The following is a 15,845-nucleotide window of genomic DNA, read 5'->3' as shown; positions in this document are numbered from 1 at the left end:
GAGAAGTCAAAAAATATACCTGAATCATTAAAAAATATAGAAATCCTACTTCACAGCCATTCAGATGGCTACTACAAAAACAACATGACAAACACACACACACACAGAAAATAACAAGTGTTGGCAGGAATGCAGGCAAACTGGAACCCTTGTGCATCTCTATGGAAATTTAAAAATGGTGCCACCACTGTGGAAGTATGGCAGTTCCTCAAAAAGTTAAGCACAGAATCACTACTCAACGATCCAGCAATTCCATTTCTAGGTATATATTCAAAAGTATGGAGAGCAGGGAATTAAACTGATACTTACACGCCCACGTTCATAGCAGCATTATTTAACAATAGCCTAGAAACAGGAGCAACCCAAGCGTCCATCAACAGATGAATCAATGAACAAAATGTCGTATATACGTACAATGGACGTTATTCAGCCTTAAAAAAATAATGAAATTCTGACACATGCTACCACATGTCTGAAACTTGGAGACATTATGCTAAGTGAAATAATCTAGATAACAAAAGGATAAGTACTATATGACTCTACTTATGTGAGGTACCTAGAGTAGTCAAGTTCACAGAGACAAAAAGTAGAATGGTGGGTGCCAGTAGAATGGTAGAGGCTAGGGAGAAATGGAAACGGGGAGTTATTGCTAAATGAGTACAGAGTTTCAGTTTAGGAGTATCAAAAATTTCCGGAGGTGGATGGTGATGTTTGCATAGCAATGTGAATGCACTCAAGGTAAAAAATTGTACACTTAAAAATGGTTAGAACTATTGAAAGTTATGACCAACCTAGACAGCATATCAAAAAGCAGAGACATTACTTTGCCAACAAAGGTCCATCTAGTCAAGGCTATGGTTTTTCCAGTCGTCATGTATGGATGTGAGTTCTTCTATAAAGAAAGCTGAGCACCGAAAAATTGATGCTTTTGAACTGTGGTGTTGGAGAAGACTCTTGAGAGTCCCTTGGACTGCAAGGAGATCCAACCAGTCCATCCTAAAGGAGATCAGTCCTGGGTGTTCATTGGAAGGACTGACGCTGAAACTGAAACTCCAATACTTTGGCCACCTCATGCGAAGAGTTGACTCATTGGAAAAGACCCTGATGCTGGGAGGAATTGGAGGCAGGAGGAGAAGGGGACGACAGAGGATGAGATGGCTGGATGGCATCACCGACTCGATGGACATGAGTTTGAGTAAACTCCGAGAGTTGGTGATGGATAGGGAGGCCTGGAGTGCTGCAATTCATGGGGTCACAAAGAATCAGACATGACTGAATGACTGAACTGAACTGAATTACATATACTTTAGAACATGTTACATATACTTTACCATAATAAAAAATTCAATCAATCTCATAAAATAGCTACTTTTGAAATATGTAAAAATAAACTAGGGAATTCCCTGATGTTCCAGTGGCTAGGACTCCACGCTTTCACTGCCCAGGGCCTGGGTTCAATCCCTGGTCAAGGAACTAAGATCCCCAAAGCCCCATGGGCTGCCATTTAAATAAACATACTAACTCCAGGATCTACACAGTTTGTTTCCACTGAAACCTTTATACCTACTCAAAATGAGAATCCCACAACTAGTAGTTGTCTGATTTCTCTGATTACTAAAATCAGAATGTAAAAAAGTGACCCTCCAACATCCCAGGCAATCCAGAGATTAAGGCTCCATGCTTCCACTACAAGCGGCTTGGGTTCATTCCCTGATCAGAGAAATAAGACCTCTCATGCCATGCAGCGCCATTAAAAAAAAAAAAAGTGTGACCCTGACTCCAAATCCCAGTTCAATCAATGTTAGCATTCATTCAGTGATAAACCCGGTAGAAAGCATTAGGGAAACTCTATGAACTTACAATTTAATAAAGCAAAGACAGAAAAACGTTAAAACAATCAACAATGTGAATATTACAAATGCCAGAGGAACACAAGGTAATGCTTCATGAGTGAGGAAGAACACCCTGGAGAAAGCGATACTAGAAGTTACCACTATCGACTTTGAGTCTGAAAGAAGAAATTAGGTGTTAGCCTGAAAATAAGAATAAAAGCATTCCTGGAAAAGATACTCAAAAGCATAAAACAGCACTGGTATCCTGAGAGACAAGTAATTTCCAGAGTGATGGGGAAGCAGCTGAAAAAGGAGAAATGGACCAAGGATCAAGTCAGGGAGGACAACTTAAGTCATGTTAAAATGTACAGGCTTTGTGTTGCACAAAATGCGCAGTCCCTGAAAGGTTTATAAAAGCCACTTTGGTTTGAACATTAGATCACTCCAGCAGTGACAGAGAAAATATAGGTTTGAAGACGGAACAACTACAATCACTGAGATAAGCCAGAAACATAAAACAATAGCACAAACAAAAGATGAGAGAGGAAAAGATCAAAACAGTAAGAGAAAAAATGAAGATGAATATATCTGAAATTTATTTAACTATGTCACTGTGGCCAAGTTAAACTTTTCGCCTACCCATAAAGGACAATTATACCAGTACCAAAGGATTATGTTCAAGATTAAAACAAAGCAATATGTATAAAAACCTGAGCTTTGCACCAAACACAAACGTATTTACGGCACTTACCCTTCATCATATATGAGACTGGACATTTAATTCTTTTTTACTAAATCTTATGAATCAGTACTTAAAAAAAATTTTTTTTTTTTTTTTTAAATATAGGGCTTTTCACAGAACCTGGAAATAAACAGATTCTCAATATGGAGATGTCAAAGGAAGAAACCTTAGAAATCTACTTCAGTTCCCTCATTTTGGAAATAAGAAAAAGATCTGATTAGATATTTAAGATGGAACTTAATTTTTAAGCTAGGAAGTTTGGTGAGTACAGGCATTTTTCGAGGGGAACAAAGACAGGGATTGGTTTAATTGCGAGCCTACCTGTGTGCTTAAGTAGCAGCATGCACTGATATTTACCCACCATGACTTAATGCCCATTAAATTTTTTATTGCGTAAATAGAATATTTCAAGTGTTAATTGTTATGGCTTTCAGAAAGAGGTTGAACTATCATTATTAAAGCATTCAGGCACACAAGAGTTTTGAGGACATTACTCTGCTGTGGTTCCCCCCCTTCTTTTCTACTTCATCTCCACCTTTCCCCCAAACAAAAAATCATTATTAAAGTATTTAATTCAAAATTCTAGAATATCAAGAATCCACCTCGAGTTTTAAATATTATTCTTTTGTTTGATGTCATTCTTTCAAAATGCTAAATGTTCACGAAAGGAATTATGATAGAGTGTCAACCATAGCCAATGAATCACACACCCATAGCTAACTGGAACCACCACAGAGGTTTTAGGTGCCATTTTGAATCAAGACTGGGAGACAGCAAGGTCCATTAACTCCAGTAAAAACGTGATCCTGCCTCACACACTGGACTACCATCACGCCAAAGGGTGGGGGGTGGGGGGGGAGAAACTGTCAAACGCCAATCAAAATGAAATGATGCCCTTGCCCGCGGATATTTGTTTTCCTTCACCTCTTAAAAGCTAACACTGTGCTCCGGCCGTGGAAGCCCAAAACAATGTTTCATGAAACAAAAACGAAGCAAAAAGGTAAGTTCGCCATCTGCCTCGGGATAAAACTGAAATTGATACAAAAGGGGCGGTGGCAGCTCAAGAAGTAAGCCGAGGGAAATCCCAAGAACGTCGAAGGCTAACCTCCCATCCCCGGCCCCTCCACCACTCCCTGGGCCAGGCTTCCCCTCCTGGCCGCCCCTCCCTCCCGCGGCCAGGCTACCTCTCGAGAAGCCCGGGAAATGGCACCGCACCTCCAGCCTGGTCCACCCTCACCCCAACCCGCAAGCGAGGACAGCCGCGCAAACTATTCTGCAGAGTCACCACTCGGAAGGGGCCGACGCGAGCTGCTTCCCCACCTCGCCCCCTGCGCCCACCCCACCCACCCGGCGGCGCCGGGGGCCCCCGGGTCGCCTCACGCCGCAGGGCCCGGAACTCGAGCGAGAGAGGAAGGGGCGCGGGGTCCCTCGGCGCCGCGGTCCCCCCCCCGCCCCGTGCTCGGCCGGGAGCCCGCCCCGCGGGCCGGGCCTACCCAGCGGCCTAGCCCCGGGCGGGACTGCGGGCGCGCGGCGAGGAGGAGCTCACCGGAGTAGAGCGGCATGGCGGGGCGCGGGGGCGCGGCGGCGCGGGAAGGCCGGGCCTGGCAAGGACGACGAAGGGAAGGGGCCGCGAAGGACCTGCGGTGGCGGCCGAGGCGGAGGCGCGGCGGTGGCGGTGGTGGTTGCGGCAGACACGGGGCGACAAGAAACTCATTCAAACCGGCCCCTGGCGATGACGCAGCAGCACGCCGCCCGCCTGCCGAGCCACCGGGCGATTGCGGGGAGGAAGCGAGGCGGGGCCTGCGGGTGGAGAGACGAGGGCGGCGGGAGAGGCGGGGCGCGCGCGGCCCCTGCGCCGCACAGGTGCGCGCCTGCGCACTGCGCCCCGCCTGCGCCCACAGGGCTCGGGCACCGCCCCGCCCCGCCGGGCCGCAGAGGGAGTGGGGGCGACCTGGTGTCCCTACGGCAGCCTCTTCAAAGTCTTCTGCCTCTATTTCCGAATGGCGGGGCGGTGCAAGCTGCGGCTTTATTCTTTCTACTAAAGGAGCCAGGAGAAAAGCCTTGCCCCGCCCCTCAACTTGGTCTTCTTATTAGTGAAAATGTCTAGCCCTCCCTTTCAGGGTTTTGCAACAAAAATTAACATCAAGGTACTTGGAGAGTATTTCATATAGGCTTGTCTTGGTTTTAACGTGTTACTGTTGTTCCTAACACCTGTTTGGACTCTAGGTTGGATCTAGTAAAGGAACAGATACAGCGCCCCTGACTGCCCCGCGGAAGACTTACTTGCAGCCTCCACCTAATTGTCCTCACCTCTTTCCCGCTCCTGGAAAAGAAGCAAATTAGACTAGAAGGTTCCTGTTGTTATTTGGTTGCTCAATCCCCGCTGACCCTTTTGCGACCCCACCCCTGGAATGTAACCCGCCAGATTACTTTGTCAGTGAAATCCCAGGCAAGGATACTAGAATGGGTTGCTGTTTCCTTCTCCAGGGTGGTTTCTGAGGCCTCTTCAAACTCTTCAGTTGTCATGACTGAAATCAGTTTCATTCTAGATGAGTTACAGAGGAAACAGAACCTGTGAATGAACGAAGGAATTTCGAAAAGGTGCAAATTAAAGGTGTTTCCTGCCTAATATAGAGGTTTTATAACGACCCTTTATACTGCAAAAGAGGAGCTGGGATAGTGGCTGTCTCAAAACTAAAACGGGCCATATTTCAACCCAGTTGGAGAGTGATTTCATCAGTCTACATCAGGAGTCTTATTCACCCTTCACTATTTCACTATTCAAGACCCAAAATGTGACCAGAAGGACACGAAGATGCTGTAGAACATTATTTAAAGTAACATGTGTAATATTAAGTCATCATAGATTCAGATTTTTTTTTTTAATTGGAGTATAGTTGAGTTACAATGTTGTGTTCCTTTCAGGTGTACAACAAACAGATATATATATATATACATACACACACAAAGAATTCTGTATAGAATATATACTTTTTCAGATTCTTTTTTGGTATAGGTTATTACAATATACTTAATATACTTTCCTATTCTATACAGTTGGTCTTATCTATTTTATATATAGCAGTCTCTGTTAATCTCAAACTAATCTATCCCTTGCCCCAATTTCCCTGATGGTAACTGTAAGTTTGTTTTCTATGTCTGTGAGCCTATTTCGGTTTTGTAAATAAGCTCCCTTGTACCATTTTTTAAGATTCCACATATATTTGTCTTTGTCTTAGTGTAATCATTTCTAGGTCCATCCATGTTGCTGTAAATGCCATTATTTCATTCATTTTTATGGCTAAATGGGAAGGTATGGAATACATTGTGTATATACATCCCCTCTCTCTTTATCCATTCATCTGTTGTTGGGGCATTTAGGTTGCTTCCATGTCTTGGCTACTGTAAATAGTGCTACAATCAACATTGGGGTGCATGTATCTTTTCAATTACTTTTCTCCAGACATATTTCCAGGAGTGGGATTGCAGGATCATATTGTAACTATTTTTAGCTTTTTAAGGAAACTCCACACTATTTTCCACAGTGGCTGCACCAATTTACATTCCCACCAACAGTGCAGGTGAGTTCTCTTTTCTCCATACCCTCTTCAGCATTTATTACTTGTAGACTCGATGATGGCCATTCTGAGCAGGGTGAGTGGATACTCCTTGTAGAGTTTTTCCATTTTTTGTTTGTTTGTTTTTTTGCCTCGAAGTGTGGCACATAGAACTTCCCAGACCAGGGATTGAACCCACATCCCCTGCAGTGGAAGCACTGTCTTAACCTAAAGTGGACTGCCAGGGAAGCCCTTATTGTAGTTTTGATTTACATTTCTCTGTTTCTCTGATAGGGCTTCCTTGGTTGCTCACTGCAAAAGAATCCGCCTGCTAATGCAGGAGATGCAGATTTGATCCAGGGCTGGGAAGATCCCCTGGAGAAAGAAATGGCAACCCACTCCAGTATTCTTGCCTGGGAAACCCCATGGACATAGGAGCCTGGTGGGCTACATACAGTCCACGGGGTCGCAAAAGAGTTGGACGTGACTTAACGATTAAACAACAACAAATTTCTCTAATAATCAGTGATGTTGGGCATCTTTTCATGTGCCTTCTGGACATCTGTATGTCTGCTTCGGAGAAATGTATATTCAGATCTTCTTCCCATTTTAAAAAATGAAACTATTTGGCTGCATCAGACCTTAGTTGTGGTACGTGGGAACCTTTGGTGTGTTTTTCCTATCTTTCAACATACATCTATTTCTTCAACGTCTGTATTCCCCCCACCAGACTATAAAACAGAATTGTGGCTTCCCAGTAGACACTCTGGAATTATCAGATGCTGTGAGAATTGGATGTAAGAGAAATTTTTTTGAGCTTGCTTGTTCTATCCATGACCAGGGAGTCTTCTAGAATAAGTTTGTTTGCAACACAGCCCCAAATTTTGGTACAACTAACTTCTAGCCTCACTGGGGGACCTGAATTTAAGACAAAGCGGGCAGAGTGAGAATTTGAAACAATGCTAGCACTGAAAGGAGGCATAGAAGGAAATTTGCATGGCTGGTCTCCATGGATGTCTGCAGAAGTTGTAGATAACCAGCCACCTTGGCGCACATCTTATATATACATGCCTAAATCCTGATCTACTTGTGTCTACTGGAATCTTCTGCTTAAGGTGGATTTCTTTAAATAATAAATATATTGGTAATATCTTAACCTGTTCATTTATAAATAAACAAGTTCCTGTAAAAGATGGCAGATACCAGAAAGGCTTTTAGTTGGTGAACCACCTACCGTTTGTTGCTTGGAATGCCCCCCATCATCTGGCCAACGAAAATCCTATGCATCTCTAACATATTGAATGCCAACTCTATTACATTTGCTTCAAGTCTGCTCCTATAATTACCCCATTTCTATCAAGTAGCAACATCACAGCCGTTTGCTCTTCTGATTCACAAATATGTACTGAGTGCAAGACATTCAGTGTAGAAGCTGTGGATTCAAAGATGAATCAAACAAAGGTTCTCCCCTCCTGAGACTTAGAATCTACTAGAAATATTGAAATTGGCTCTGAATTCATCAGAGCTCTTGGCTGTAAACAACAGAAACCTGAGACAAGAAGCTCATGGGTGATACAGGGTTAATTTACACAATCATTAGCAAAACCTGGGAACCAGGCATAGGTCATGGATAGAAACCCAGGGACATGAGCAGCAGGGAACATAGCCAGGGTCACAATCTGGCCACTCCTACGTGAGTAATTTCAAATCCCAAGCCTACTTCACTCCTTCAAAATTCTGTGTCCTGAGCAAGAATACATAGTTGACCAACGACAAGGAAAGGAATGCCTGACTGCACTTCCAACTCAAACACACTGGGGTACGGGGCATAAGCTACCCCAAATCAAAGGGCTAGGTATTTATTTCTTACCTCTGCTGTAACAAATTACCACAAATTTAGTAGCTTGAAACCGCACACACACAAAAAAACACAAATTTATCACTTTACACTTCTGGCAGACAGGGTCTTAACAAGGTATTGGCAAGACTACACTCTGGAGGCTCCAGAGAAAAATTCATTCCTTACCTTCCCCAGATTCTAGAGGTTCCCCACATTCCTGGTCTTGCGGCCCCACTCTGACCTCGGCTTCCATCTGCCCAGCAACTCTTCTCACTCAGAGCCTCTGCCTCCCTCTTTATAAAGCCCCTTGTGATTACACTGGCCTCCTCTGGATAACCAGGATATGTTCATTTAAAATCTCTAGAGTAGCTGTAGAGCAGAAACTAACACAACATTGTAAAGCAATTGTAGTCCAATTTTAAAAAATAAACTAAATCAATTAAAAAAATAAAATCCCTAGAGTAATCACACCTGCATATAAAGTAACATATTCCCAGATTTAGGAGAGTCAGACATGGGCATCTTTGGGGAAGCATTACACTGTCTACCACAGGCTTCCTCTTCCATAAAACCCCAGGGAATATGCAAACAACATATATGGATACATTTTATATTCCCAAATCATATATGAGGAGCAACAGCTTTGCTTTATGAGGCCTTCAACAAAGACCAACATTTGTTCCAACAAGTTCTCTGCTATCCCCTAAAGCAGAACTTCTCAGTTTAATGTGGATGTGAATCACCTGGGATTCCGTTAAAGTGCAGACTCTGATTCCGCAGGTGTCGGATGAAGCCTAAGATACTAACAAGCTCTCAGGAAATCACCCTTTTGAGCAGCAAAGCAGTAAAGAGCTTGTCTTTTTCTGTTTGGTCGGAGATGGGTTGCAAATGTAACTGGGTCTCAGCCCACAGGAAGAATATAAGCGGGGGACGGGAGAGGTGGTTGCGGGAAGCACAGGGCAGCAATATCCTTTTAAGAAAGAGGAAAAGGAGGGATGGGGGCAAATCACGTCCATTCACATTTCAGTGGTGAAAACAATCATATGGCCAAGCCGCACGGAAGTCTGGGAAATGTAGTCTCCCTGAGGTCCAAGACACCGCGTTATCATTTGATGTATTTGTTGAATAATGGACTTGGGGTGGTGATGATAGGAATTCAGAACAGAAAGAAATTGAGGCGAATGGAAAGCAGTTGGGGGCAAGAAGGCTTTAGAGAGACAGAAAAACATCAAAGCAATCAAATTCACTGATTCAACAAGTATTGATTGTCGGCTCATGGACCCTGCCTGGCAGATGCTAATGGTCCATCAGCAAATGTAGGGAAAAAACTAGTACAGTAAGAAGTAAATATGCATGTGGAGGACAGGAAGGAGAGAAGCTAGAATACAGCAGAGGACATGTGTGCTGGGCTGTGGCAACAGATAATGTAGGGTGGGTAATACGGGAGGCAGTTAGGGAAAGCCTGAGGGCCAGGATAAAAGGTTTAGTCTCCTTGAAGCAGAGTTTTCTATCTTCTTAAAGTCACTTGTCAGCACAAATGAGAAGTGTAATATTGAAATTTCTTCCATGTGCTACACATTTTCAAATGACCTTATTCCAAAGCAAAGAGCTAACCTATATCAAGAAATCTTTTATAGGGATCCCTTTCAGTCAAGACAGAAAGACCACTTTAATTTTCTCTACTTCTGCTTTTTACAAGAAAATTTGCATAGCGTGTAATTTGGAGCAAGATATTTGAGGACTGAAGCAGAAAATTAAAGTGGAGAACTGTGTGGTAGTAGCAGAAATATTGGTTTAAAAATCTTATGTACTCTTCAAGTGAATTTTCAGTGTGACTGGACGTTCTGTCAAAACAAACAAAAAGCAGTGGTGTTTTCCTTCTGAAAACTCACCTGGGAATCAGAGCAACAAACTAGAAATTTCCTTCCTCCTAAAAACTTAAACGCATTTTAACAAAGATTGGTGGTGGGCACTGTGTTGGGAGGAAAATAGGAGGAAATAATGTAGACACTTTTCAAAGCAAAACAATCTTTTAATCACATGTATTTTTACCCCCAATTTAGTACTTATTATCACATTCAGATTTCTTTGATTCCATAGAGAACTTCACCACGTGTATGCCCTTTTTTCGTATAGTGATTACTCCTATGTTATCTTTCACCATACACAAATCCATTTTCTGGTTATTATTCAATGTTTTAAAGATTACAGAATGTGCCAAATTTTCCAGGTTTTCCCCTAGAGAACCAGAGCAACCAGCAACTATAAGGAACATTTGTTGCTTTTGCCTCTAGCCTTACTGGAAAAGAGAAGCCTGATTTTCCCTTTACAAACCAACCCTTCCTCCTCTCTCAATGTCAAGGTTTGTGTGGGTCTGGCCTCACATGTAACCAATCACAACACTACTTCTCTTGAAACCAAGCAGACCCCTGAAAGGGCCTACCCAAGGACAGATCCCCCACGTCCACCTCTTGTGTGTAGAAAAGCTTTAGTCTCCAAAGCCTTCCATGAGTTCCAAAGAGCAAATTCAATCAGTGAGAAAAATGCAGAAACAAAGGAAAACAGTCAAGGAGATGAAGTAACAATAGTTTAGCTATAAAATAAAGTCAAGGAGCTTTAGTTTCCCCTCAAGGGTTCTAGGTAATATCCTGAACTATAGTCTTGATTTTTTAAAATTATTTTAATCAGAGGCTAATTACAATATTGTAGTTTTTTTTTTTTTTGCCATACATTGACATGTCAGCCATGGTGTACGTGTCCCTCATCCTGTATCCTTGATTTGTTTTGCAGATACTAAAACCCCTGGACTTCCCTGATGACTCAGTCTGTAAAGAATCCTCCTGCCAATGCAGAAGACCTGGGTTTGATCCCTGGGTCAAGAAGATCCTGAAGAAGGAAATGGCAACACACTCCAGTATTCTTGCCTGGGAAATCCCATGGACGGAGGAGCCTGGCAGGCTATGGTCCATATGGCCCAAAGGCTCAGCTACAACTCAGTGACTAAATCACCACCAAAGAAGAGAAAGTTAACTTCATGCTGACCACCAGTATATAGACCCAACGCAATCAGAACCAGAAGGCTGACTGAGATTCCCAAAACGTCACCCTAGTACCATCACCATCAATCTTGTTCTCAGTCAAGAATTGTGCACACACACACACACAAATTGTGCACAAGCTGATCACACACCCTGACACACTGTCCCTCCGTCTTTACCCATCCATAATAGCCACTGGAAGTGTGAGGCTTTCTCACTTGGCCCTGCAATCAATACTGTACTTCCCTTCCTTACAGCCCAGGGTCAGCAGATTGCCTTGCTGTGTATGGGGCAGGTGGACCCAGGTTTGGTTTAGTAACAGCCTCTGCACACAGGAATAGGCTCAAGGATGGACATGACTCCAGCAGTAAGAGGATTTCCCAGGTCCTAGGAATGATTAGGCTTTTCACTGTGATTGCTATACTTCTGGGCTTCCCCAAAGGCTCAGCAGTAAAGAATCCACCTGCCATGCAGAAGATACAGGAGACGTGGATTCAATCCCTGGATCAGGAAGATCCCCTGAAGGCATGCAGCAGGCAGGGCAAGGTACTGCAAAGCACTGGCAGGGGGGTGTTCTCCTGACCACGACACTCCCTTGACCTTCATCATGTTGGTGTACTTTAGGATTGAGTGATTTCCTGAGCTTAGAAAAGAAGGAACTCTCTTGGTTGACCTGGTTTTGCAATGTGGCATTTGAGGTCACTGCTGAAAGCTCTGTCAGTTCTCAGTGATTTTATGCTCAAGTTAATATTTTGTTTTTTTTTTTTTTTTTTTAAAGTCCTCTCAAATACATAAAATTCACTGTGTTCTCTGCACTCTACTGGACCTTATTACACTGGACATACTACACTGAGGGGATGGTGACGGTTCTGAGGAGCTGGTAAGGACACTGTCCAGACCTGTGAAGGATCTGAGGTTCACTTGCATGCTACAAGTCAGCCCTGCCATCACTTCATGGATCCTGGGTTGAAGCCAAATGACTTTACACTGAACAGCACAGCAAGCAGCACAAGCTGCAAGTTCCCATCAGTTCCCCTTGCCCTCTGAGTGCCACGGGGGTGACGCAGAGTGGTCCAGGGGGTTGCTGAGCATGCAGTGGGGTGGGTTTGCATCACAGCTGAGGAGTCCAAAGTTTAGGGTACCTGAATCTTTTATAATAAGCACAAGCAACTCTGCCCAACTTTTGCCCTGGGGAGAAACATTATGTGTATTATACAACAGAAAACAAACCTGCCTTCTGCATGATGGAAACACAGTATCTCCCAAGGCTGTTCACTATATAAATCTCCTTGACAAAGACAGTGTAGAACGAAGGCTGTCAAAGCTTCCACTCTCTGGATGTGAGAAACTTAAGAGACTCAGACAGAGAATTGTTTCTAACAGACATTAGCCAACTTTTCATTTCAATTGTAGCCACTCTTATTTTACAGCACAAACCAGTTTTATCTTTTAAAAATTCACTTTAATCTAGTCATGAGATTTTATAGACATTTGTATGCAGTCAGGGACTAATTTATAACATGGTTTCTATTCATCTCAGCCATGAGAAAACACCATAGCAGTCATTATTAAAGGTCTCCATCCATAAATTACTTTTATTTCTCATTAAATGAGCACAGAGTCATTAGCATATTAATAACAGATATGTTTATTATTACATATCCATCAGTGCGGCTTTTAATACCACTTGAAACATGCATATCATCCTAGAGACGAATCAGTTTTCCAGTGCTTCTTATCTGATAGACATTACTGCAAAGCCATTATAAATTACTGAGGAGGTATTTGGTTAAAAAAATAAACAATAAGTCATACTGCCCATATGAATCAACTCTTGTTATTGAACAAGAGTTTAACAGTATTTATCTGGTAATTCCTATGTTAACTGGAAAACATCACAGATGTATTGCCGTAATTTTCTTTTATACTGGGTGCAACCTTCTACGTATTTTTGCTGAGTTTTATAAAGTCATTCACTATTTAAGCAGGTAGTTTGATGCAAAGATTGTATCAATTTATCAAAGTCCAACAAACCTCTAAATATTTTAAATTAAATCAATTATCAATGAAAAACCCCCTGGACACATAATTTTTTGAAAATGTTTTTTCAAATTTTTATAGTCATGGCAGTAAAATAATTCTCTCAAATTAAGGCACTAAAAGGGCAATGCAACTCCCATTGAAGGTGTTCTAAGAATAATTTACATTTCAAACAGTGCATACATTTCTTATATGTTTGTTAACTTAATGTCTTTATCACTTAAAACCACAAAGAAACACATTATACAATTACAGAAATGATGTACCCCACAAAATGCTTTTAAACTTGGTTCTTTTGTACAGTTAGTTCCTAATGTCTCTAGTAGTAAAAAATAACTCAATATGGCTTGGCAAAAATGCATAGATTAAATGTAAAAAAAATTTTTTTTGCCTTCTCCCATTCCCCAATCTACAAACTTGCTGAAACACATACAGTATTTTGTAAAGCATAATGTAAGATATTTATTTTCCATCAAGTCCACCATGGGCAATCAACAGTAAGGCTTTTAAATTCTACAGTGAGGGCACTGAAGTCAAGTGATATCACTGCTTTCTTAAAATAGTTTTGTATAGTCTTGCAAGAGCACGAAAACTGAAGTTATTTTTTAAAAAAACTTTCAGTTGTCTCATTTTGAGATATTTTCTTTACTCCTTCCATGAGCTGATCTTGATAGTGACAGCCATTCCACTTGAAAGTGAAAGTCTCTTCCTCTCACTGGTATGAGGAAAACTGTGTTCTATCATGATTGACAGGCGTTTTCTTAGAAATTCAAAAAGGCAGCACCTTTTTAAAAAAATATATCTAGCTAAGCTTTCCCTCAATTGTACTTGCATTACATAGTAATAATTAATCTAATCTACCTATAGGCAAACCCGCAATAAAAAAACAAAAAAACAAAACAAAACAAACAAACAATCCTCAGTGTGCTTTTGTGCCAAAGCAAGGACAGAATAACAGCAATCTTAACCCTGAAGCCTGTGATATTTGTGTCAAAGGAACAGCCTGTCTGCTCTGCATGGTTAGAGACGCCTGCTTCATCAGGTAGCATCCCACACAATTCCACAAGGTACTAGGTCATGTGGTTAACTGTTGAAGGGGAAAAAAAAGAAATTGTAAGTAATGTGCTCAGCTGATAAATACAAAAACAAAACTTAGAAGGAAATGTACATATACATTATATATAATAATTAAGGAATACACAAAATTTGGCGAAAAGGGAAAAAATATACCATAATCTCCTTTCTGCTTCTACTGTTTCAAACACAATATTCCCCCTACAAAGCTGTAAACCAATTTTAAGTACTTTACATTTATTCAGCTTTTATCCTGTGCAGGAGAGGCTGATACAGGGTTCTACACAAAGAAGACCAGAGTGAGGGGATAAAGCACTGGAACAGTATGGCAGCTGAGGAATACAGAAGGAGGAATGGATGTGAGTCAATCCAAAGAATTATACTTGGTTACTGATAATACAGAAAGAAAGAAACAGGATAAATTAAAGAGGGTTTTAAGCCTGCTTGGAAGAGTTGGGTGACATTAGCAGAGACAAATCAGTTCTAGACTCAAATATCCCTCTCAGTAGAGGGTTAACACTCTAGGGAAAGTTGGTATTTGGTATAGGAGAAAAAACATAGGCTTAGAAACAGATAAAAATGGGTTCCAATGACTATGCCAGAAATTGGCTGTGTGATCTGTGCAAGCTGCTTAATTTCTCTGAGTCCCAAGGTTCCATGCATTAGAGAACTTTGAGGATAGCATAGCCACTTCTCAAGAAAGGGTTTAATTATGCCCTGCAGTTGTTCATTTTACCATATAAACTTTTAAAAAATTTTCTCGAAAGTAGTTAAACTACCCTCCCCCAAAAAGAAAAAAAGGGTAATTAACCAAAAAGTTTATTTGTAACAGTGATGTCAAATAATTTTGATTTTAAATTTATGCTAACATAGCTAAAAATAAGATGAGCAAAGTTTCACATGAACCTATTTATATTAAAAAGGGATAAACAGTTGCTTAAAACATTAAGGGTGAAATATCTACCATGTATAACACAACCAATTACAATAAAACCTGACATGGAACTAAATAAATACGATATTTATAAATAGTCTGAGCTTTAAACAGGAATCAGTTAAACTACTTTGTAAAGTCATTTTAAGTCATATATAAAGACCCAACTACAAATGATGCCTTTTACAGGGAAAAGAACAATTTGATTTTGGGTTTTGATAGCTATTATCCAGTCACTTAGTGTGAGAAAGGTTAACACTTCAATCCTTACCTAGCTTTTCCAGATGTATTTTTGACCACTTTCCGGAAAGACTGATTTGCAGTGGACCTTGTAGAAAGTGTCCGAGGGGACGCACGCACAAAACCAGATGGTGGATTCTTAGGGATCTTCTTTACTAAATGAGTTACCCATTTTTTTTGTTCATCCTGAGAACACGCTAGTAGCAGCATATCTCTTGCTGATGTTACATCATAACTTACTATTTTAAGAAAAAAGAGCACAATCAAAGTCACGTAATACTTAAAGGAGCCCTCTCAAAGGCTCTTAACAATTTGAAAAGATTTACTATGCTTAATTAAGCTTGGACGGTATCTTCTCTTTTTAATTGTGAAAATTTAAAGGGAAAACATTAGTCATAACCTAGTAAAAATAAAGCAAAATCAGAAATACATATGTGGCTCCACCAGTGCCAAAATATTACATCTTATTATCTCTTTTCAACTTGTTACAGGAAGTGCTACACTTGAAGAAGTAATCTTATTAAATGGTATAAGAATCACTTTCATGC

At 41.3% G+C, this 15,845-nt stretch overlaps 2 protein-coding genes across 5 annotated transcripts in view; both read right to left on the bottom strand.

The window, feature by feature from the left end:
* USP14 (ubiquitin specific peptidase 14) overlaps positions 1-4,422 on the bottom strand; it is a 36,470-nt gene extending 32,048 nt beyond the window's left edge. The window contains exon 1 of one of the 2 annotated variants that reach the window (XM_043443905.1): positions 4,121-4,422. In XM_043443905.1, the coding sequence (XP_043299840.1) occupies positions 4,121-4,136 (16 nt within the window). In that variant the 5' untranslated portion in view covers positions 4,137-4,422. The remainder of the gene's footprint in view (positions 1-4,120) is intronic. The other variant, XM_043443904.1, reaches the window with a different exon arrangement.
* An 8,155-nt stretch (positions 4,423-12,577) lies between these two features.
* ROCK1 (Rho associated coiled-coil containing protein kinase 1) overlaps positions 12,578-15,845 on the bottom strand; it is a 118,964-nt gene continuing 115,696 nt past the window's right edge. For all 3 annotated transcript variants that reach the window (XM_043444541.1, XM_043444542.1, XM_043444543.1), the window contains 2 exons: positions 15,329-15,536; positions 12,578-14,136 (listed from right to left, as the gene is read on the bottom strand). In XM_043444541.1, the coding sequence (XP_043300476.1) occupies positions 14,133-14,136; positions 15,329-15,536 (212 nt within the window). In that variant the 3' untranslated portion in view covers positions 12,578-14,132. The remainder of the gene's footprint in view (positions 14,137-15,328; positions 15,537-15,845) is intronic.

The sequence above is a fragment of the Cervus canadensis genome, chromosome 23 (genome assembly GCF_019320065.1).
Source record: "Cervus canadensis isolate Bull #8, Minnesota chromosome 23, ASM1932006v1, whole genome shotgun sequence".
Classification (NCBI taxonomy): Eukaryota; Metazoa; Chordata; class Mammalia; order Artiodactyla; family Cervidae; genus Cervus; species Cervus canadensis.
Note: the sequence above shows the minus strand (reverse complement) of the source record. Positions and strands in the feature narration are given on the sequence as shown.